This window comes from Grus americana, chromosome 2 (assembly GCF_028858705.1).
Source record: "Grus americana isolate bGruAme1 chromosome 2, bGruAme1.mat, whole genome shotgun sequence".
NCBI classification, from domain to species: Eukaryota; Metazoa; Chordata; class Aves; order Gruiformes; family Gruidae; genus Grus; species Grus americana.
The window spans coordinates 146,814,469-146,837,147 of record NC_072853.1 but is presented as its reverse complement, the minus strand read 5'-3'; the positions used below and the strand labels follow the sequence as shown (position 1 = coordinate 146,837,147).

The following is a 22,679-nucleotide window of genomic DNA, read 5'->3' as shown; positions in this document are numbered from 1 at the left end:
CTCTAAGAGAGCCTAGGAAGATTAACTTTGCTATAGATTTTGAGACTAGAAATGTTTAAAAGTAGAGGATATTAACTGCTCCAAAGACGACTAAGTGATTGGCTAGTGTAAGCAGTTACTTCCAACTCTGTATGAAAGAATATTTGTATTTATTGTAATTAAAATAGTGTATAGCATTGTTCAGTAATAATCAAAACCATGCCCAAGCCCTAGATTTTCAGGAACTGCACAATGATAACAGACAGCTGATGTCCTCGAGACGTAGTCATAAAATGGACAGAGGTTAGAGGAAAAACGATACTGACTCTGTCTGCAGACGGTCTGATGCTTAACTGAGTTGTTCACATTGACATTTTCTGACAAAGCTAGGAATCAAATTGCAGATGTAATCCAATGTGTTAACTGTATAGAGTTGAATTTTTTAACAGTGCATAAATGAAAGAAGACAACATGATTTATTTTCCTATGCTTTTTAAACTACCAAATATCAGCCTGCTCAGTGTTATAACTTACCCACCCTTGCACAGGCAGCCCTCCCAAGCCTGTGCCACGCCATGCAGAATGAATGTTGTTACAGCACCCACCTGTTTGGGTATACATGACCACACAGTTTTCATCATTATTTGCAAAATTAGGTTCATTTGGAGCCCAGGCAACATAGTTCACTGGAGTTCCATCCATCCATCTGAAAGAAGTCATTTGGGGGAATAACAGTTCTTAGTTGAATTAGTTAATATTTCTTTGGAAAGGATGTATTAGAGCTTGTATTTTAAGTTTCCTATATCCTAGCTTACACACACATGTTGTTCTCTGGTAAAAGAAAACAAAGACCTTCCACTTGGAATTACTAAAAAATACCTTCATACCAACTGCCTACTTTGTAGACCTGGACCAGTTCTGAACTAATCATCTCAACTGGTGGTCCCAGCTTTTCTTGGCCTCTGAGCATTGATAGCTTACAGGAAACCTGCCAGTGTAGCACTGGACCTGGCTTTCGCTGGAGCACAGAAACGGAAACCTGAGCCTATTTTAGAAGCTGTATGTGTGTTTTCGCAAGTAAACCACAGATAAGTAATTCAAGAGGATGCCTAGCTGCTCCCACTTGCAAATCTTCCTGAGCCAAATAGGAAAAAACCTGTACATAATAAACTGGGAGGAATAATACAAAGACAAATAGTGGCACCATCATCCAACAGGGAGGAGGATTAAAATAATGAGGGAGCGAGGGAGAATTGGACGAAGAGCAGTGTTTTCTGAGCAGTGGATGTGATGTAGAAAGCAGGAGCTCCACTAGATGAGACTATCCAGCCTCTGTGGCTTTTGGCCAAGATGACAGGAGAAAGGCTGAAATGAAGAGGCCGAGACTCATCTGACCAAGTTTCAAATCCCAGGAGGAGGCAGTAGAAAAAGAAGGGGTTGGGGTGGGGAGGCTGGGAACAGAGGAGAAGAAGAGTGCCACAGTAGAAATGTGTCTGTAACTCATCTAAGGCTCCAGGGGAGCTTTAGGACATTCCCAGGGCAATTTGTTTCCAAAGACGTTTGTAGAAGAGTAGTGACTCTGTGTAGCCTGAAGCTGTCTTGCCCTCAGCTCTGACAGCGCAACCATCTGGAAATCACCTTCCAGACAAGGGCTCTCCAGCATTGGTATTTCACCTCTAAAAACCACCATGATGCCTCACTGCAGGTTTTGAGGGTTCTTCGTCTTTGATCATTTGAATATTCAGTAATGTCTGCAAGTACCTTCTGCAATATCCTAGAGACCTCCAACTAATGTTATCTTTCATCTAACAAGGAAAGGGGGTGACACTGCACTGACTGTGAGTGAACATCACAGCCTCACAATACAAAAGCAAAGCATAGAACCAAAAGAAGGGGAAATAGATACTGAAAATATTATGGGAGAAGTGCTCTCCAGAGGAGCAGAATCATATTTTAAAAATTTATGTCAGAACATGTCTGTAGACAGGTTTTGTCAGTCATTGAACTTCAACAGTCTCTTACAGACAGCCATGCCAAACATTCACATTATGAGTCTGATAAACTTAATTTGTTTTTACTCACCGGAATGTCTTGTCAAGACTCACACTTAAGCCAATATAAAAGTTATTTCCCCAGTCTTTATAGAAAATCTAAAACACAAAAAATAAGAATTTTAATGAGCTGTAAGAAAACAGATTTCAAATAAAATAAGGAAGCTCTCAAAAATCACTTTAGTTTCAGTTGTACGATTGCATAGTATGCAATGTGTGGGGAGTTGCTAGGATTACGTGCCTGAACTGCAAAATGCAAAATTTTTATCCAACTACCAGTATTCAAATTTAAACAAAACAAACAAAAAACAAACGAACAGAAAAAAGCCGAATGGGATGAAAAAGAAATGGAGCAAGAAGCTATTTAAGAAGATAAGAAACACTTCTTAAGCAGACTATAAAATAAAGCAATATTTTTAAAAGTTTTAGGAAAGTATGGCGAGAATTTGCCAGAAGTTGACAAGTAAATGGTAGGTTTTAGTACTTAGTCATGTGGAGGAAAGGATGGTATCATATTTGGTTTTAACAGTATGAAACTATTTCCAAAAGAGTATAATATCATCAGATTATTCATTTCCTATTAGAAAATATTCTGGCTTAAACCTTTTACCGAAAATCTGAAATCTGTTTTGACAAAAATAGGGGAAAAACTTTTCCTGAATTCTGTGAAGAGAATGAGTTGGAAAACAAAGCATACTCAGTAACTGCACCTTTCAGCTAAACAGAGCAAGGGTTTTGAAAGTTGCACTCTGAGAGTGTTCTTGAAAAGAAGCTGAGGATTTGTCTACATGTAGCAATTTGTCAAAATAATTATTGTGGTAAAGTTCCTAAACAGATAAGCTCATGAAAGGTGTTTTTTTTATGATGGGGCTCACTTTCTAGTATTTCATAGCTGAAAAAGGTGCCTCAGTGCAGGACAGAATAGTGCATATTTGAAGTTAAACGTGTTTCTTACATATTTCCAAAGAAAATTTTTTTCAGTTTCACTCTCAATGACAGCAAGATCACCACCATTCTTCTTGCAAAAGTCCCTGGCTTTTTCCATAGGCATTGGTTCCTTGCTGAAGTAATATTCCTTGTGATTATATATTATCCAGTCATCTTCACTAACAATATGTTCATAATCTGCAAGATAAAACATTAAGCAGAGTGTCTGTAATAGAAAGTAACATCATTATATACTAATTTATTTCTGTTATTGGAAGTACGAGACTTACTGAATGTGGAAGTAGGCTCTGGTTTCAGTGATGCTCCTGTAATGTAAATCAATATCTGAGTATATTATGTTTCTCGGACATCTCTCAATTAAATATATTTATACAGTTGTTAGCATTTTCATTCCAAGCAATAAAATTAATCTTAAGGGTTATTCAGTATGCTTATTTTTGTCACAGAATGTCTCAGAATATCTGAAAAAAAAGGTGTTACACTCAGCAAATTACCTTGTTAGATCCAATCACAAGTTAAGCTTACAGAAACTATGCTCAACTTTGGGCTGCTGGATTTCACTTCCTCAACATCCTGCATATACATCCCAAACTTACATGTGTATCTCGTGGATGAATTCATAGTTTTGAAATGCTTTTATTTAAATTAAAATATATTAAGTGTTTCATTGTGCTTGATGGCCCAGCTGGCTCTAATACATACAGATAGTGTGATCTGACCTAGAAAGGATGTTCTTATCTGTCTCTAAAAGTTGCTCAAGGAAGAAAGTCATCTTACCTTTTTTTATTTGGCAAACATAGTCCTGCATATGTTCACAAAATAAATCATTCCAGTTCATATTATTGTAGCCATTAAACACACCACATTTTTCATTTCCGTCATAATTGTTTGGTTCTCCATTTGCCCATTTTTCAAAATTTACCTATAGTGGAAACACAGCTTTGTTACTATTTTCCTTCCAAAGTGAAACGATTGTCATATTATCCAGATAAAGAAGAATATACTTCATTCGAGTTCATGGTGTGTCATGTGCTTCGGTGCCAGACCTTGTAAGGAGAACATGAACCTTGCATAGCATAATGATACGTCTCTGTATGTATAAGCCACGTCAGCAAGCCAAAAAGTTCTTGCCCTCTTTGGTATCAGGAGAGATTAAGTTCTTCTGTCAAGTTGTAGGAAGAAGTACCTAAGTACCCTCCTCTGACCCCTGGGTTGGTTATCCTGCTCTGATGTTTCAACCTGCGACAATCCATAAGTGCTGCCATATGGACTTGGGCCTTCCAGACCTCAATCTGCTTAAGACAATGAGGGCAATGAAGTCTAGCTAGTATAGACATACAAAATTATTTCCAACAGTAAATGACAAATGGGAATATATGGATTTGTTTAGATCATGAGCAATATGCCATCACCTTTGGTGTTATTTCATTAATCTAAATGTCATACCGTTATCTGGAACTACGAACTATCAAAAGATAAGAAATAATTCCTAGAGTAGTAGCTTGTATAAGAGGAGTTGTGAGAGCTGTCTGCCAAGATATAAATGGCAAACTAGACAAAAAGCTGGAACAAGAAATTATTTACTCACTGGTGAGCCATCACTCCATATAAATCCACTGTCGGAGTCCAAGGCACTTAAACCCATCCAGTAAGATAAGTGAAGATAATCTCTCTTTCTGAATGATTACAAATATAGACAATCAGACACAGTATGAAACAGAGAAGGAGAATATATATCATTACATTATTCTCAGCATTTTGATGCTTGAAGTATCACCTGAGACAGTCATATAAAGTAATCATTCAGTTTTCTTGTGGGGAAAAACACCCTGGCACTGCATGAGGCAGGAAGCAGTGAAACAGAGAGCTTCATGGGAAAGATCACAGATGTCATGAGTCCACAAATACTGAGTTAAATGAAAATATATTTTAAGGTCTTGGTTCTACCGAGTAGCTTAGGCATCCAAATTCAGACCTGCCTGTACTAGCCTGCTCGTAGGCTTGATTTAAGCATTTATACAAGCACATCAATAGGTCAGGCTTTCCTTATTCTTCCAATTTTTCCCCTTAACTAAGGAAGGAAAGCAGCAAAAACTATTCCTTTAATCAAGAGTATTTCATCTACTGATCAACTACAAATGAGCTAAAAAAATCAGTTTTATCTCTTTGAACTAAAGTCAGTTGAAACCAGTTTTGATGATCCTTCTTTCATTTCTGTGCATGTTCAAGCTACTTCAACACATAGCACCACCTTTCCAGAGGCCTGACAAGAAACCCTTTTGCTCACCTCTTCTTACCCATTTCCTCCTGCCACTTTGCAAAGATGCACACTGTCTTTGCAACATAGAAATTGATCACCAGAAATCCTTTATGTCTTTCAGAAAGGTCATTTTTAAAATATTTTTTTCTTTCCTGTATTTAAATGATGGACTGTGCAGATACTTACAAGCCAGCTATTAGGTTTTGTTCTTCTTCACTGTGTATACACGCCAGATCTCCTCCAATGGCTCTGCAAAAATCTCTTGCACCGAACCATGTTTGCATTTTTTCCCTTTGTCCCTGAAAAATCTATAAAAAGTGGACAATTAAATACTGTGCTGGATATTACAGAAATTTAGAAACAGAATTCTGGGCTTCTATCTTCCTTCTGGTCTCCTGGCCTTTAGTTTTATTACATATTATTTAATTGTGCAACCATAAGCCTGCGGTCATCTATCAAATTTGATTATTGAAACTTTGCTTTTCCTATCATCTCAGAGTCCCTGTGACTCCAAACTTCGGGTCAACCTACATACAGCACTTTCCAGAACTTCCCAGTCACACCACTTGGGGATGGCTGGAGACATGTTACCACAGACTACCTGTCAGGTAGGCAGGGTGAAACCCACCTTCCATGCATACTCAAGGGATATTCTCATTTGAAATGACAAGCGTTTGCATTCAGAAATTAAACACCTACTTTGAAGCAGAAGCTGCTCTGAGGAATGGATTGCCATCCGTCTAGGCACGATGGGAGAGGGGGCGTAGTTGGAGGAGGCGGGGGGGTCACTCCCTCCACCAGCTGCTTGCACAGAAACATGTTTGTTTCTTCACAGTTCAAAATATCCCATAATCCAGCTGAAGTTCCTGTTATCATGGCCACGCAGCCTGGCTCCCTTCCTTCATGAAACATAAAATTTTTAAACCTTATTGATAAATAGCTGCATTGTCTCAAACATTTGCTGCTTACTCACGAGTAACCTGTCCCCGTTGTGTTTGGACGTCAATAGCTCATGTGCATTTCAGTTCAATCATAAAAAGACATTTTATCAAATGCCTTTTACATTATACTATGAATCACTTATCAAAACCATTGAAAAGCAAAGCGTGAATGATACCAACAGACACATGCAATCCCAGGTGTCTATTGGCAGGAGTTACCATGATCCCTGATTTAATCCCTTTAGCACAAACAGAAAGTTGCACTGTCATTTCTGCCACTTTATGCCCGAAGAGTTTCTAAACCACTTTTTAGCTTCCAAACCATCACTTCTTGGGTCCCCAGAGGAGAAATTGGGTGGCTCCTGTGGCACGTACCAGGCATTCCTGCGTTCCAGTGAGTGAAGGTGACCGCATCCCCAGTGGCCCACCTGAACGTCCCCTGCTCCTCCACGTCCGAGAGACCAATCCAGAAATACTTTGCTGGATTGAATCCAATTACAGAAGTCAAAAAAGCTTGTTCATATCTGTGAAGAATAAGTACCAAACTGAAGTATCACACTTTATCATGATTTGTTCATTTTTTCAAGCAGTTCATTGTAGCAAATCTGGTAAATTTAAGGTGATTTGTTAATATGTGGGAAAAGATAAGTATGGATTGAAGCAAGGGTAATGATCTTACTTTTATAGTTCTAATTGGTTTATAAATTAATATTTATTTTATATTTTGGTAATGTAAATCATGTTTAGATCTTACAGTGGTTCTATTCTCCTTTTGTACTGCACAATGAATAACACAAGCCAAGCAATACTTGTGTTAATGCATGTGTGTTATTCATGCTGTATAAATAAGTGATACAGTGTCTTACTGAGCTTTATAAGGTCTAGATCTGTAAATCTTATTAGTCAGAGGAAAAAAATCTACTTTTATTCTAAAAAGGGTATATTTCCAGATCTGCCTGTTGCAAAGAAAAGGCTGAAAAGCTCAAATCCAGAAGAAATAGAGAGTTTCACGTTTATCTGTTTATTTTTAGTTCAGTAAGTTTTAAAACAATCTGGTAAGTCAGAATTGTTGGGGGGTTGACTCAATTTTTTAATTCCTGGGGTCAACAATAGTGTAGGTGTATAGTAACAACGGCTTAAATGTTTGTATTGATGAATATAAGCCCCTGATGTATTTTGTAATATTTCTTCAGTTCTACCATGAATTTTCCAGCACAGGAGTGGTGTCGCATGAGACGCTATGAATAACTGGTGGACAGCAAGCTCTCCATGAGCCAGCAATGTGCCCTCGTGGCCAAGAAGGCCAATGGTGTCCTGGGGTGCATTAAGAAGAGTGTGGCCAGCAGGTCAAGGGAGGTTATCCTCCCCCTCTACTCTGCCACATCTGGAATATTGTGTCCAGTTCTGGGCTTCGCAGTTCATGAAAGACGGGGAACTACTGGAGAGAGTCCAGCGGAGGGCTATGAGGATGATTAGGGAACTGGAGCATCGCTCGTATGAGGAAAGGCTGAGAGAGCTGGGTCTGTTTAGTCTGGAGAAGAGAAGACTGAGAGCGGATGTCATCAAAGCTTATAAATATCTAAAGTGTGGGTGTCTAAAGGAAGGGATCAAACTCTTCTCAATGGTGCCCAGCGATAGGACAAGGGGCAATGGGCACAAACTGGAACACAGGAATTCCATCTTAATATGAGGAAAAACTTCTTTGCTCAGAGGGTGACCGAACACTGGAACAGCTGCCCAGAGAGATTGTGGAGTCTCCTTCTCTGGAGATATTCAAAACCCACCTGGACATGATCGTGTGCAACCTGCTCTAGGTGATCCTGCTCTAGCAGGGGGGTTGGACTAGATGATCTCTAGACTTCCCTTCCAACCCCCACCGTTCTGTGATTGTGTGATTCTGTGTAAACTGCAAAGTAGGAAGAGATTTTTGTTTGGCCCTTCCATCCCAGTTGCACATATGAAAGGACAAGACTTATGTTTCCATACCTGTCTCTCACAGTAGCCAGGTAGCTTTTGTTTTCTTCACAGATTCGTTTTGCTTCTGAAAATGTTGCAGGTAACTGCCCCACGGAATAACAGTAAAAGCCATGCTTCATCCAGCCCTGTCAGTGTCAACAGCAGAGATGCGCGGAGGGGCTGTCAGATCGCACAGCACAGTACACTTCCAAAAGCCACGTTAATGCCACACCCCAAGTCAAAATTAATCTCAGAAGCCATGAGAAGAAACGAAGAGGAAAAGCAAACATAGCTTTTGTAACCACAGCTGTGTGTCTTGCCCCTTGATAAAGGTCACACGGGTCTTTGCGAGCAGTGAGCCGTGGTTATGCCTTGGAGCTGGCAAGCAGGCTCACAGCCACTTCGCAGCTCCTTGCGTAAAGCCTGCGCTGCTTTCTCTTTGTGTAAGTGTAGCTGTTGCAAGAAGCTACAAACAATCTGCAAAATAGCTCCAATACTCCTGCCTCCTGTGGTGGACTGATTGACCCAGGAGGCTGCATGCAACCCAATGCTGTCATGCGGAGAGCAGCCCTTACGGGGGAAGTGACCAGCTGTGCACTGGGAGAGAGCTGAGTGAAGTGTGCACGTAAGGGAGTGGAAACAAAAAGGAAGAAGATCTAAATTTTTTTTTAAATAACGAAAAAATTTCCTCATTAGTCTGAGAAGTATCAATACATATGAAATTAACGGTTTTCTAGGGCTCCACCAAGGACAGTCAAAATAATTTACTTCTGTGATACTCACCGTCATGGGACTGAAAGTAAAACGCACCTTTCACTGCTTTTGTTTTACACTTACTTTCTGGCAGCCTGGGTAAGTAACCTCAGCTTCCCCTGATTCTTCTGCCAAACGTTTCCTTTTGCAAAGGTAACCAAGTTTCATTTCACAAGCAGTATCAGCCCAGGATCCATCCTGACCATGGTAAGAAGAAACCGCAAAGAGGAGTAAAATCTATGCTGAGTATAAAATAAGACAGAATTTCTTACACCTAATTTTTTGTGCTTCTAGAAAAATGAGCCTCCAAAGTAGCTCTAATAAACCTATTTTTTAGGTGGTTTGGGAGAAACATAAGAAAGTCCTTGCTCCAGGAATTGTACTACGCAGCTATGATCAGCCACATTGAATGTGGAGGATGACTTACTCCAACCAATTTCAGCCAGGAGATTTATCGTAACTGTTGCAGAGCAGACCAAGTCTCTGCTTCTGGTGCTCCACCATACACCTTCCTAGATCGGATCTCCAGTCTCCCTCCAAACTAAGATATTCTGAATGAAAACAAGTTCCTAAAAACTTTTAATCCCCCTGTTCTTTTTTTCTTTTTTTCATTTTTTTTGTCACAGATGTTTTCTCTTTTTGGGGCACAAAGGACAGAAGAAACCATGAAAGCAGAAGAGGGATTTTTACCTCTCCCTTCATAACGATGCAGTCTGCCTTATTCCGTGTGGGGGTTGGCTCTCCGTGATGCCACTTGGTATAAGTCACAGGCGTCCCATCGCTCCATTCAAAATACATTTCAACCCTGAAGTCATTTAGACCAATCCACAGTTCATCATCTGGCCCTGGGAACACAAAGGTAATTGTAGGTATGGGTACGTTTAAAATAGAACAATCACATCTCGCACTCACTTTTGACTGAAGAAGGACTTTTTAAAAAACATTAAAGATCATGGTTACAATGATTAAATGAGAAATAGCAACAATATAATTCCAGATAAAAAAGTAACCTGGAGGAATACTCACTGTATCCAAGCTGAGACACCGTAAAACTGTATTCCTCAATATTATGAATACTCGCCAGCTCTCCATCTTCTTTTCTACAGGAAGACTGGGCTTCTTTCCATATTTTGGGTGTTCTGTAAATTCTATAGCAATGACCTGTATAGGCCACCCATTCCCTGGGGCACTTAAAAGGCTTTAAGTCATCTAAAAAATTATTTCAAACAATTAATGAGCAGTCCTGTTCAGTGTTTTCTTTTAATCAAAAAGAAAATGACCTCTACTGACACGACTTTGAAATATTGGAGCACATACTGGCAGAACAGAGAGGCAAAAGTCTGAGGATCACAAAGAGGATAAAACAGATTTTTCGATCCCATTTGTGCTGGGAGCTATTGAAAAAGTCTTTTAAAGGATTAAATAAATACTCAGTAATTTGACATGCAAACTTGCAGGGCACAACTCCGTGTTAAATCCCCTTCAGTGAGGGTCTGGGTACAGCCATGTTTTACAGAATAGGGACTCTTTTCCTACACAGGGACTGTATCTTGGTGAATTTTGGAGATTTTGTATATTTTTTCTCTGGAAACACCAGGTACTCAGGAGCCTGTTGAAGCTCCTGCACAGCACAAATCATATATCAGAGAGCACCAGGCACGTCAGAAATCCCAAATGCACAGAAATGCCGCTTTGTTCAGCGGCTCTTTCCTGATGTGAATTTAGTATGGCCAACCATCTTCCACTGCTTTGAAGGTTCACATGGTCTGCACGTACACAGTAAACTGAAGAGGGCAGGATGTGCGCCCAGCATTGATGTGTGTGATCAACCACGTTGTTCAATGCTCCCTGGAAATGGTTTTGACCCGTGCAAACTTGCATTCCCCCAGGCAACGTCCAGGCATGGTTTGGAGGTTAGCATGGGTCAGAAACCGTTCCCAGTAAGCTGTCTGGATGCAGCCAGAATGCACAGGATGCCAGCTGTGGTGTGCCATTCATTCCCTGAGCCAGAGAATAATCTTGCATACTAGTATCTATGTAGTTGAGGGGATTACTGTAGAGTTAGTAGCATTCTGGGAATTCCCGGGTGAAGTAACCGCACACTATTTTCTTCACATAGATAAGACCTAGTCTACCTCAGGTGGAAAGGGTATTCAATCGTGAAAAGTTGCCAGCCCCGTGTTCTGATTTTTTGCTTTCAGAATTGAGCAAAAAAGTTTCAGAGTAAGGGAATCATGAACTCTGGCTCGTATCCTTTTTCAGGACACAGTGTGTTTTACAGAGGACAGGTTATTCCTCAGTGTTTCACAATCTGGAGAACACGACTGACGACTTCATCCTGCAGCCTTTAGTGCCCTGGGATCTTTTCAAAATGATGAACTACATCTAGACATAATCTTTAAAATGAGCCAGAACATTAAAGTCTTCTCAGTGCTTGACTCAGGTCAACAAGTGTAACCCTTTTTTTTTTGACAATATACAGTCATTTCATATATAGCATCCTCCCAGTATTTTTCACTCACTGTAAAAATAACCCTATTATTTGATCAGCTTACCTGAGGCAATAATGGAGAAATCCAAGGAGGAGTTTCTCTTTTGGCAGATATATCCCAGTTTCCGATCACACACATGGTTTTCCCATTTGCCATTCCTACCTTGGAAGGTCCCACATATTTTTCCAGATTCCACAGAGGGATTTCCTTTAGGAAAGAGGCACAAAACACAGAGAATCCCTCTGTTAACACTGAAAATTTTCACCTCGTCACAGGAGCGAACGGTCAAGTCTCATGCAGCTGCAAAGCCACTGGCATACTATTCTTTAGCGTGGTAATTCCCAAGAGAGGAGATGAGGGAGCAGCACTGGGCTGGCTGAGAGGGCCGACATTTCAGGCACGAGACTTGCCCCTCTTCTCCCATGCACTGCTTGAGAAAAAGTTGAAGCACTGCAGCACACAGGAAAAAAAGCACTATAAAAGTTCACCTAAGCCACAGTTCCTTATGGGGTGGTAGTATTGCAAACATCTCAACACCCTTTAATGTTAAACTCTGGACATGAAAAGTGTATTCAGTTCCACAGGAGTGCTCGCTCTTTGGATTTTCTTGTAGTCACCACAGCTGTTATGAAAATACGTACTGTGGCAACATGCAAGATGGTGACTGAGATCGTAATACTGAAAACTTGTTAAGATAAAGTACATCAGATAAATGTCATAAGCAGTAACTGAGAAGAATAATTGAAAATATTTTTATACAGTGTTTCGCTTTTGGTTTTTCTCTTTTCTTTAAATTCTCTTTACATCATTTTTCATGTTTTTCTTTGGTTTGAATAATATGCCTGAAGAGAAAATTGTGGCTGGGAAAAAAAGAATAGAATGAGGTGTAGATATTTGTTTTTAAGTGTTTTCTTGGATGAGCAATCTGCTTTTTCTGGGAAATGCAGAATTAATAACGATCCATCTCTGGTGTGATCCCTATTACTGTAATATCCTACCTTTCCCATAATCCCCTGTAACCTGTGAAAATTCAGTGAAAACAGAGGAATTAGGTAACAGGAATTTGGGGAAGATAAGAGACTTTTGGCCCAGATGCTGATCGTCATTTCAGAAAAGTGCACTTACCTGGAGCCCAGTTTAGGTATCTGAAAGGACTGCCCCCAATCCACTGCCAGCCACTGTCAAGTGCACTGAAAAGACCAGTCCAGAGCTTTGCATTGACACCTAGGTCGCTGGTGAGCCCTAAATGGCAAAAAGAAATGAACAGTCAAGTTATTCAATGCCTCTGATTTTTAAAATTATTCAGTATAGCTTGAAATAAAATTTTAAAGCATGGAAGAAGTGTCTTAGTAGTTTTTTTTAATATAGGTTAGATTTTTTTCCCACTATTTTAATACATTTTTGGGGGAGAAAGTGACAAGCTTTTTTAAGAATGTTACTGAGACCTATTTTCACAAGGTAAATAGAAATATCCATGTTGAAGTTCTTGGAGCTGACCTGCATTTTGACCATATGTATTAATTTATTTGTTGGGTTTTTTACTTTACCTAATAAATACATTTCTTCACGAAGGTCTGTGACACTTAATAATTCTGCATTCTGCTGCTGGCAGCTTTTTCTTGCTTGGTGCCATGTCAAAAGCGACTCTGAGTTTATCTGATAGTGGGTTCCTGTCACAGGATTTGTTTTCCAAAGGTCACTGTGGATGGTGTCTATAAAATGTGATAACAGCAACTTGACAAGATAATCATACTTGATAATATAGAAAATAAAATCTTCATTGCAGACTAAAAGTATGTAACTGGATGATTTGCTAAGTTTTTACACATAGTTTGCCATTTCTTCCCTTGGGGCCCCTCTTATGCTTTCCCGGCCCTCCCACGTGACAGAAACAATCACTTCCAATCCGATGTGAAGCGGGGGTGAAGGGGTAGGGTATTTGTGCTGGGGTTACTGGAAGGCTGTGTTGGCTGATTTGTGGGTATAAGGAACACCAAAGGCAGGTAAAGGTGCCCATGCCCTGCACCCTTCCATTTGCTCCAGCCCTCCTGTTCTGTGCTCTATCCTATGATACACCACTGTCTCCTGCTTCCCTGTATCTCACCTTCCTCATCCACTGAACTTCTTTCTGCCTTGCATTTGCCCTGACTTTCTTCTCACCTAGTCCTGTATATGTATTTACCAGTCCCGGGAGCTGGACTACTCCTCATCTCAGCTGAAAAAACAGTGACAGTGAAGAGCAGACACCTCATTTTATCATTGCATAGCTCACCAGTGAACTAGGCCAGCCAGAATCCAGCTCCCTGTCCAATGCTACTTCCACAGCCCAAGGAGATTTTGACCATGAGAGTGGATGAAACTTTTGCTTAATGCCTTTCCTGAAATCTTTATAAATAAATTACCTTTCAGTGGACAATTTCCAAAAAGTTGGTCTTTATCAAAATCTGAAGAAGTTGCACACCAGAGAGAGCCTGGATTGTCACGCCGAGGGATGCACTCAGCGTACCATTTACCATTGAGCTTAAAAGGGAACACACAAGGTGCACCAAAGGCATTTCCTCCCAGTGTATAGGTATCTACAGATAAAAACATAGGGCAATAGTAGTGAGTTGGTATCAGACGTTCACCACAGTGTCTGCTCATAGACAGCTCTCCATGGACACAGCTGAGTTGTGCAAGCACTCAACACATTAGTACTTCATTATTACAAAGACTTCTAAGGCTGTAGTGCCAATTAAACATGACTATGGCAAGATACTCAGAATTAAGACTCTCAAACAACATTTATTTGGCCCTCAGACTAATTTCTGTTTAATTTTTTCTTTTCATTACTACTTGGACTACTGTGTCAGAGGTGCTTGTGACTCAGCTTCTCCCATTGCATACGTACTTAAGTCCTTGGATGATGTTTAGGATCTTTTTTTTTATATAGAATATTTTATTAGTCTTCATTAGGGGAAGTTTTAGCTTAAAATTGCAAGTTACTCTGCTGGGAATTGATGCTTCCATCTCTACGCAGTCTAATTTGCTTCTATCTGAACAAAATTATGACAAACTTCGTTCCAGAGGGAACTGTTGTAGAGCACAGCAAAAATTTCATCCCTTGTTATTTAACTTCCCACTCTACCAGTGGGATGCCCACTCTACATAGCCTAAGAGGGATAATAATGCAGGAAAAGGAGATCTGGCTCTCCAGTGGTCCTCTGTCAGTGTATTAGGCCTTATTGCCTCCTAGACACTTAAGCACTGTTTTTCCTTTTGCTTTTCCTACTTTTTCTTCTGGCTGTGCCTGGGAAACACTGGGTAAACACTGTTAAAAGTGGATTACATCTATGTTATCTAGAAATTAACCACTTAGAGATAGTACATGGTCAAAACAAATAATAGCAATAATAAATATTTAAATATGGCACAAACAACACTTCTACAAATTGATCAGACATTTTGAAACAGTCATAGATTTCTTTCCACTGTTGCTCTACAAACAGAATTCCCATTCTCCCTTATGACTACATCATAGTCTTTGTCAGTTTATTTTTTCATTTGACAGAATTGCACTTTCCATGTTATGCAGAAATGTATACAGTCCTGTTTGCCTTGCATTTCTACTCCCTATTTGTAGTCAGCTCTGCTACTGATGTCACTGTACGAGAAGGGTTGCTACATGACAAGCAGGTGGTGGAAGGCTTTGTAAATAGGGGCAGCCAAGTTACCTAGAAATATAGATCAATTTTCACTACTCACCCTCATAGCGCTGGGAGCACACGCTCTCTGTGGTTCCATGGATTTTCCACCTGCTCCCTTTGCCCGACAATTTGGACAACCTGATTTTCTTCCCCTTCCCTTTGCCGTAGTTGAAAAATAAATCCTTGCCGTGGGTTGCAAGCATCTCATTTCTACATTCCCACCACTGGAGCTCATTCGTCCTGTTACAGGATTCCAATGTGATGGCAGCCTCGTCATCCTTGGTGAGCACTCCCAGGCACAGCTTGAGTGCCATGCTCAGCAGCTGCGTGGCAGAGACCCACCTGAACTTTTGAAACTCGTTGTGCTCATCACAAGCAGTAGTTATGACTGAGCTAGAGTTTTGAGCTTGGGCACAGAGCTTGCTATCTTCATTATAGATTGAAAATATTCCACTATCTATAAAATAAATTGAGAATGCAAACATCTGAGGAGAGATTTCATAGGAGATATAAGTCAGTTACTTGCTATTTGACAATCTTCTACAACAAAAAAAATGGGATATATAGAGCCTATAGAGAAAGATCATCATCAGTATGAAGGATATTCATCAAAATGTTCCTAAGACGCAAGCAACACAGAAGCTGAAAATATAGCTCTTTCAAGAGAAATTGCTCTTCTTCACATCCTTCCTTAAAGCACACTGTTCTCAAAATGCCATTCAAAAATGACCTCTATTAAATTTCATGAGTTCTTCAAAGTTCCACCATCACACAGCATATTAAACAGGCTTTAATTTGGCAAGTAAAAGGACTTTTTTGTTTTAGAGCTATTAAAAATGTTTTACATACTCAAAATTCAACCATTTTTATATTTGGCCCAGAATGATATTGTGATTTTCTGTTCATCAAGCAAGCGGGTATTTTTTCATTTTTGCTTAATTATTTTGGAAATTTTTGGCAACTGTGCAAAAAGTCGTCTCTTCACAGAGTTCAACTTGTGAGTTTCTCAGGAGGGAAGCCTCAACTTGCAACATCATCACTTCAGTTCTGAGTACAGTTAAGCTACGTAAGTATCCTAAGTGCCATTAATAGCTACACTTGTAAATAGAAATGTGAGACACTGCACAACAGGAGTTTGTTTCTTAAGACCAGTTTCAGAAAAGGAGTACAACTTCAGCCTGCTCGAAACCTTGACCATTTTTGCAGCTCGCCTTGCATCCCTTAACCCCCCTCTAAGCAACAGCAACATGATCCAACTCGTTCTGATGTGCCATTGAACTTTAATGCCTCCCAAGGTTTCTTGCCAGGGGTGGAACAGTTAAATGGGGCTTCATAACCCCCCACAGCCCAGAGCTGCTGGGGAGCGGGTGAACAGCCTCAGTGATGTTTCTCCGAAAAGGTGCAGACCTGAACAAGCCAGACGGCATTTCCCCTTGGAAGAGCTCTCCTGCTGCAGTGGCTCTTGAGCAGGTCAGCAAAGGATGGGTTAGAACCAGCTTGGTCTTGCCCAAAAACATGCACAGAAGAAATTCTCCTGTGGTGGATTAGATCAGCGTTGGCTAGTCCCTGCTGCTAATCAAGCAATAGCACTGAACTCCTGCAGTTCTCTAGCTGGGAGCTTCCTGCGGGAAAAAGCTGCAGACACAGTGTCATTTGTTTTCCTCTCAGCAGTAGAAGTGTCTGAAATCTAACAGGCAGAAGCTGTTGAGGTCCTTCCTAAAGCCATCAGCTTGGAAACAGGATTCCAATATGCAGTGACCAGTATGCCATAGTGTATATAAGCTGCCTAAGAAACTCAGAGCACACATCCGCCGGTGGTTCTGTGCATGCTGAGAGGACACTGCCCTGTACATCTGACCTGTTCTACCTTCCGATGGAGCAATTTCCGATCAGCTTTTACCTGCATTCAGCTGGCTGATTTTCAAGAACCAGCACTGCCGAGGTTATGCCCGCATTTGTTGACATGTTTCTTTCACTCATACACCACCTTGAAAACTGGCTTAAGGAAAAAGAATACCTATACAGATACTACCAAATTTAAGAGTTGAATGAAACTGTTTCAAATTACATGCTGTGACTAGATCTAAATTCACTGTCCACCAACAAAGACATCAGGAAAGCATGAGAAAGAACTTGCAAACTTCCATACTCAGAGGAGGGCAAAGACTTACCAGACATTTGAAGAGATGTACTATAGGAAAAGAGAAAAATCAGGAGCAGGTAGACAGCCATGACCAAATGTTTCACTCCCTTCTCCCCTTCACCTCAAATTGATGCTGAAGACCAAACCTGTGCCGTGCAAGAAAACCCTTCTGCACTGAACCTTTCCGGTTTTTAAGACCCAATAGATACAGGGAAGTTCTGAGTTGCAAATAAGGAACTGTATCATGTCACATGAGTAATTTTGAAATAATACATTGATGAACAAACTTTCCTTTCTAAGCTAGTTTCTCTACTAAATAGAAGTTTTCTCTTCCATGGAAATACAAGATATAAGAGGTAACATTTTAGTGAGGATTTTTGGAGACATACCTTACAATTCAGGATCATTGTTTTATTAAGAAGGTGTCATGAATGTCTTTTTTACAGGAAATAAAGGAAAAAGGTAAAAAAGAAGAGGAAAATTAGTCTGTATCAATAAAGGATGAAAAATGCCAGAGTGCAATGCAGTAGTGTGAAAAATGGGCTGGGGTACCATGCAAATCAAGTAACTATGACCTTGTAATCAGAGAGAACCAGAACTCCCCCATGTCTGCAGTTCCATAGAGAAGAGAAAAGCTGTAGAAAACAGGACCTGTGCTCTTCAGAAGTCACCTGTCCCTTCTTTTGCTCCATTCCTGACTATATGCAGGAGCAATGTACCCAAACCAATCACAACAATTGAAGAAATTCTGAAAAAAACCCGCACTGTTCTAGGAAGAATTATTGCTAGAGATGAAAACTAAACAGATAAGGAATACTGCCACATTTTTCATCCCACTAGTCTGTGAAAGTTTGCAGCCCCTGAAGTGCATGCCCTTCAGGCATTCTGACAAAATTCTGAATTTTACTTTGAAAAACCTCTCTCCTTTATGATAAGTAAAAGAATTGGAAACACGTAGAAGGTAGGGAAGAGAAAACACTCCTGGGAAGGTTTACCTCCTTTTTTGCATATAGCCTTTGAAAAATTGCAGTTCCCATATCCTCAGGAGAGGCTGGTTTGGGATAGCTTCCCCAATGTTGTATTTGCAGCAAGTCTTTCCCTGATAATTGCTGCTGTTATAGGCAATGAAAACCCTAGACACCTACATGAAGATGTGGGATCCTGCTTCTGTTGTTCTGACTCAGATGCAAATGGACAACTCACTGGGTCTAAAAAGGTACACAAGGAATTAAGGCAGAAAAATAATTACAACAGTGAGAGAGTGGGACCTGAAGGCCAGCAGGTACAGCTAGACCAAAAACATGGAAAGAATGGGAGCCTGAGGAGGATGCTGAGATCTAAGGAACATGAGGGGAAAGAGAAGGCTGCCTCAACAAAGCAGCAGGTGGTCCGTTACTCGGTGAATTATGATGCATATGCAAAGGTGGCTGCACTGAGGCTGGAGTGAAGCATTCTGGTACTCCCCAACACAGGAATGCTCCACCCTGCAACCTCCAGTTTCCAACTTTCCTTGCTTCCTTGTTTAGGAGCTCCAGATGTGTGAATGGCAAAAATATTTATTATTTATGTAGGTGAAATGTAAGGCCTTGTGGGTTTGCTGTGTACAATATCTCAGCATCTCCAAAGCTACCAGGAGGCAACAAGTACAATTAGAACAGGGAAAAAGAAACTAGTTTGTTCTGAAGAAAGATCAGTGTTTGGTGAAGGACTGTTATCAACGATCTGCTGAGAGAGGCTGAAAAAGAGTAAAACATGGTAAGGTCAGCTTCACCTGGCATTTGTATAGTTGTCTGAGCAAACCCCATCACAGCCCACAAAGTGGGGAAAAACATCAGGAGATTGCAAAGATGCACTCCAGCATCTTCCACTTGGCAAGGCACAGCCTGAAATTTTAGAAGTGGCAAGGAGGAAAAGCTGCTGGGTTTTGTGTTGAGTCAGCATTGTTCCTTCGGCAATCTCTGCTCCCAGGCAGGAAGTTACACTCACAGTGTGCAGATTCACCACCTTTCCTCTGAAGTCTGAGCTCTTCTGGAGGAAAGGGGAAATGAAAATTAAGCACAAGGATATCAAGAAACGTAGCAATGTGCAGAGAGACAAACCTTTACACGCTGTCGAATGTTGCCATCAAGTCATTCCTCAGCTGCCCGCAGAAATGCGTGGGTGAGTCCATCCAGGTTCAACCAGATGCTTCCCTGCAGAAGTTACATAATTCATTTTAAAAAAACACTGGTATTAAAATCTGAAAGGAATTTTGCAATCATTTAGCCTGCTATAATTTGATATAAGATTTCAACACAGAATCCCCACATATAACATAATCACAGTTTCCATCTGAAAACATTTTTTTTAAAAAAAAAGACATTCTCTAAACCTTGGTGGAAACATCCTAGCCTAAAAAAACCCCAGAGAGTGAACAACCTTTCCATTTCTCTAGATGGGCTCAAAACATACTGAAAGAGCAAGATAAGGCACTTTCACACTATATTTTCATGCTACGTAATCAACTTTTTTTTCTTTCATTTATCTAAACTGCCAAGATCAAACAAAAGAAAGCTTGGCAGAATCAGAGGATTATAGATATGAATTATTAGTAAGCAGTTAAAAATTTCCTTTGCTTTTCTACCCATCACTTATGTTTCCTCATTTATCAAGAGATTATTTTCCTTGTTTTTACAGCAAGAATATTTCAGAAAAGTAAGATCCCAATTCCCCTTTTTATTGGGTTTGTGTGGCAAGGTTTTGGTAGCAGGGAGACCACAGGGGTGGCTTCTGCAAGAATTCACTAGAAGTTTCCCCCATGTCTGACAGAGCCAATGCCAGCCAGCTCCAAGACAGACCCACTGCTGGCCAAGGCTGAGCCCATCAGCAATGGTGGTAGTGCCTCTGGGATAACAGAGTTAAGAAGGGAGAAAAAAAACCTAGGAGCCACATTTTTGCCGCCAGAGAGAGGAGTGAGAAGATGTGAGAGGAACAACCCTGCAGACACCAAGGTCAGTGCAGAAGGAGGGGGAGGAAGGGCTCTAGGCACTGGAGTAGAGATTCCCCTGCAGCCCGTGGAGAAGACCATGGTGAGGCAGGCTGTCCCCCTGCAGCCCATGAAGGATGATGGTAGAGCAGATATCCACCTGCAGCCCGTGGAGGACCCCACTCTGGAGCAGGTGGATGCCCAAAGGAGGCTGTGGCCCCATGGGAAGCCCACGCTGGAGCAGGCTCCTGACAGAACCTGTGGCCTCGTGGAGAGAGGAGCCCACGCTGGAGCAGGTTTGCTGGCAGGACTTGTGACCTCGTGGGGGACCCCACGCTGGAGCAGTCTGCTCCTGAAGATCCGCACCCTGTGGAATGGACCCACGCTGGAGCAGTTCATGAAGAACTGTAACCCATGGGAAGGACTCACATTGGAGAAGTTGGTGGAGGACTGTCTCATGTTGGAGAGACCCCACGCTGGAGCAGGGGAAGAGTGTGAGGAGTCCTCCCCCTGAGGAGGAAGGAGCGACAGAGACACCATGTGATGAACTGACCACAGCCCCCATTCCCCGTCCCCCTGTGCCACTGGGGGGAACGAGGGAGAGAAATCAGGAATGAAGCTGAGCCTGGGAAGAAGGGAGGGGTGAGCGGAGATGTTTTAAGATTTGGGTTTATTTCTCATTATCCTACTCTGATTTGCTTGGTAATAAATTAGATTAATTTTTTCTAGGTTGAGGCTTTTTTGCCCGTGACAGCAATTGGTGAGTGACCTCTCCCTGTCCTTATCTCAACCCACAAGCCTCTCAATATATTTTCTCTCCCCTGTCCAGCTGAGGGGAGTGATGGAGCAGCTTTGGTGGGCACCTGGCCTCCAGCCAGGGTCAACCCACCACGCTCCGTGAATGTATCTGTGAATGCAACACACAGCCTGAAACCTCCCCTAAGTAGTGGCACCTATCAGGAGACAAAATAAGAGATCACAAGAGCAACAGGGCGGTTCTAAGGCAACTGACTCATCCCAACGGGAATAGCAACCAGTAGTAGAGACTGGTTTAAAGAATTGTTGATGGATCAGAATACATTAAGTAACAAATTACATCGCATCAATATGATTATGAACCACTTCCAAGAAGGCACACCGGGTTTTTTTTCAGTCAAATAGAGCAACATGGATAATTTCCCCAGCCCGGTCTTCGAAACTTTTTTGATGGAGTCAGTCACTTGTCAGGAACATTGCAGCTTAGCAGCAGGAAAAGAGGACATAATGCCAGTTCACCAAATGATCTTTGGTAAAACCATTACACAAGTCCTCAGTTCGGGGAAGATGGAAATAAGGTGAGCGTGGGGAAAGAGAATACCTGTTCGGAAACTGCTGTCTCAATTTTTCTTGAGATTGTATGATCAGTTTTGTCACAAGCATGACAAAGTAATGATGACGTTAAAAACCTGGGACTTGACTCTGTATTCAGACAGTTAAATAAATGAGTTACCATCACTGAAAGGTACTAGCTAGGGGGAAAAAAAAAACCCACCAAAACCAAAGCCAAACAAAAAACCTCAACAACAAAAACCAACCAACCAAACTCAAACAAACAAACCCCACCAAAAGGAAAAACCAAGAAATCTTTTTTTTTTTATAATTACAAGTCCCTAAGTAAAAGCTTTCCATTTAAGCTTATATTAATTAGATATTTGTTAAAGTGTTCAAGCTTGTTCTCTACATTCTCTTCAAAAATTCCATTAGGGTTTGTGTACAAAGTATCAGTGCTCATCTTCAGCTTATTGCATGGAACTGTAGTGATTCCCTGCCCTGTAAATGCCACTGCTTCCACGTTTGCTCTTTTTAGTGGGAAATTTGCTTCAATTGCATTGTATTGCAACAGGAGGGACAGTAAACCATGGAGCTGAAATTTCCTCCTCTTCTGAAAAATCTGTCAAGTTTTTTTTTCTTTCACCGTCTTGCTAAAGTTCAAGACTATCCAGGGTCCAGCACCTGGATTCTCCCCCTGACACTTTTAGCTGTAGAGATGAACTGATAAGTACGGCAAAGCACCAGAAATATGACATCCCCTCAGTGTTTATTTTCCTTCCAATCATACATTTGCATACATACATGTGATGAAATGTTATCTGGAAGAATCATTGCCTTAAGATTGCGCAGGGCCCCAGAACAGGACTTAACTTCTTTTGGGTAAAGACTGCATCTACTTGTTGTTTGCACAACAAATTAATGCAGTGAGGCTGGGATTCCAGCCAGGGCCTCTCAACCTTTCCCTGTCCCTTTCACATACCTTTCTAGCTGGCACCACTTCTCCATATAATTGAAACGACGTCCTCCTTAATATCGTAAATCAGTCATTCAGGAGGTTTCTGACACAGAAGCCACATCAGGTGGCATGAAGAACCATCAGAAGCACTACTCCTTGAAAAGACATGCTCAAACAACTGTGCATTAAAAATGGAAATAACAGTAGGAACAGAGGCAGGAAATAACTGGGAGAAAGGG

General features: G+C 41.1%; 1 protein-coding gene across 3 annotated transcripts in view; it reads right to left on the bottom strand.

Annotated features, from left to right (window-relative positions):
* The window catches only part of LOC129203082 (macrophage mannose receptor 1-like), a 31,608-nt gene extending 14,220 nt beyond the window's left edge, over window positions 1-17,388 (bottom strand). For all 3 annotated transcript variants that reach the window (XM_054817020.1, XM_054817021.1, XM_054817022.1), the window contains exons 1-19: window positions 17,238-17,388; window positions 15,125-15,523; window positions 13,783-13,956; window positions 12,928-13,092; window positions 12,506-12,622; window positions 11,444-11,587; window positions 9,915-10,097; window positions 9,579-9,733; window positions 8,973-9,086; window positions 8,166-8,281; window positions 6,555-6,703; window positions 5,938-6,137; window positions 5,425-5,546; window positions 4,567-4,654; window positions 3,756-3,900; window positions 3,248-3,283; window positions 2,986-3,155; window positions 2,062-2,129; window positions 585-685 (exon numbers count right to left, since the gene is read on the bottom strand). In XM_054817020.1, coding sequence (XP_054672995.1) covers window positions 585-685; window positions 2,062-2,129; window positions 2,986-3,155; window positions 3,248-3,283; window positions 3,756-3,900; window positions 4,567-4,654; window positions 5,425-5,546; window positions 5,938-6,137; window positions 6,555-6,703; window positions 8,166-8,281; window positions 8,973-9,086; window positions 9,579-9,733; window positions 9,915-10,097; window positions 11,444-11,587; window positions 12,506-12,622; window positions 12,928-13,092; window positions 13,783-13,956; window positions 15,125-15,523; window positions 17,238-17,298 — 2,707 coding nt within the window. In that variant the 5' untranslated portion in view covers window positions 17,299-17,388. The remainder of the gene's footprint in view (window positions 1-584; window positions 686-2,061; window positions 2,130-2,985; window positions 3,156-3,247; window positions 3,284-3,755; window positions 3,901-4,566; window positions 4,655-5,424; window positions 5,547-5,937; window positions 6,138-6,554; window positions 6,704-8,165; window positions 8,282-8,972; window positions 9,087-9,578; window positions 9,734-9,914; window positions 10,098-11,443; window positions 11,588-12,505; window positions 12,623-12,927; window positions 13,093-13,782; window positions 13,957-15,124; window positions 15,524-17,237) is intronic.
* Between the last annotated feature and the right edge of the window lie 5,291 nt (window positions 17,389-22,679).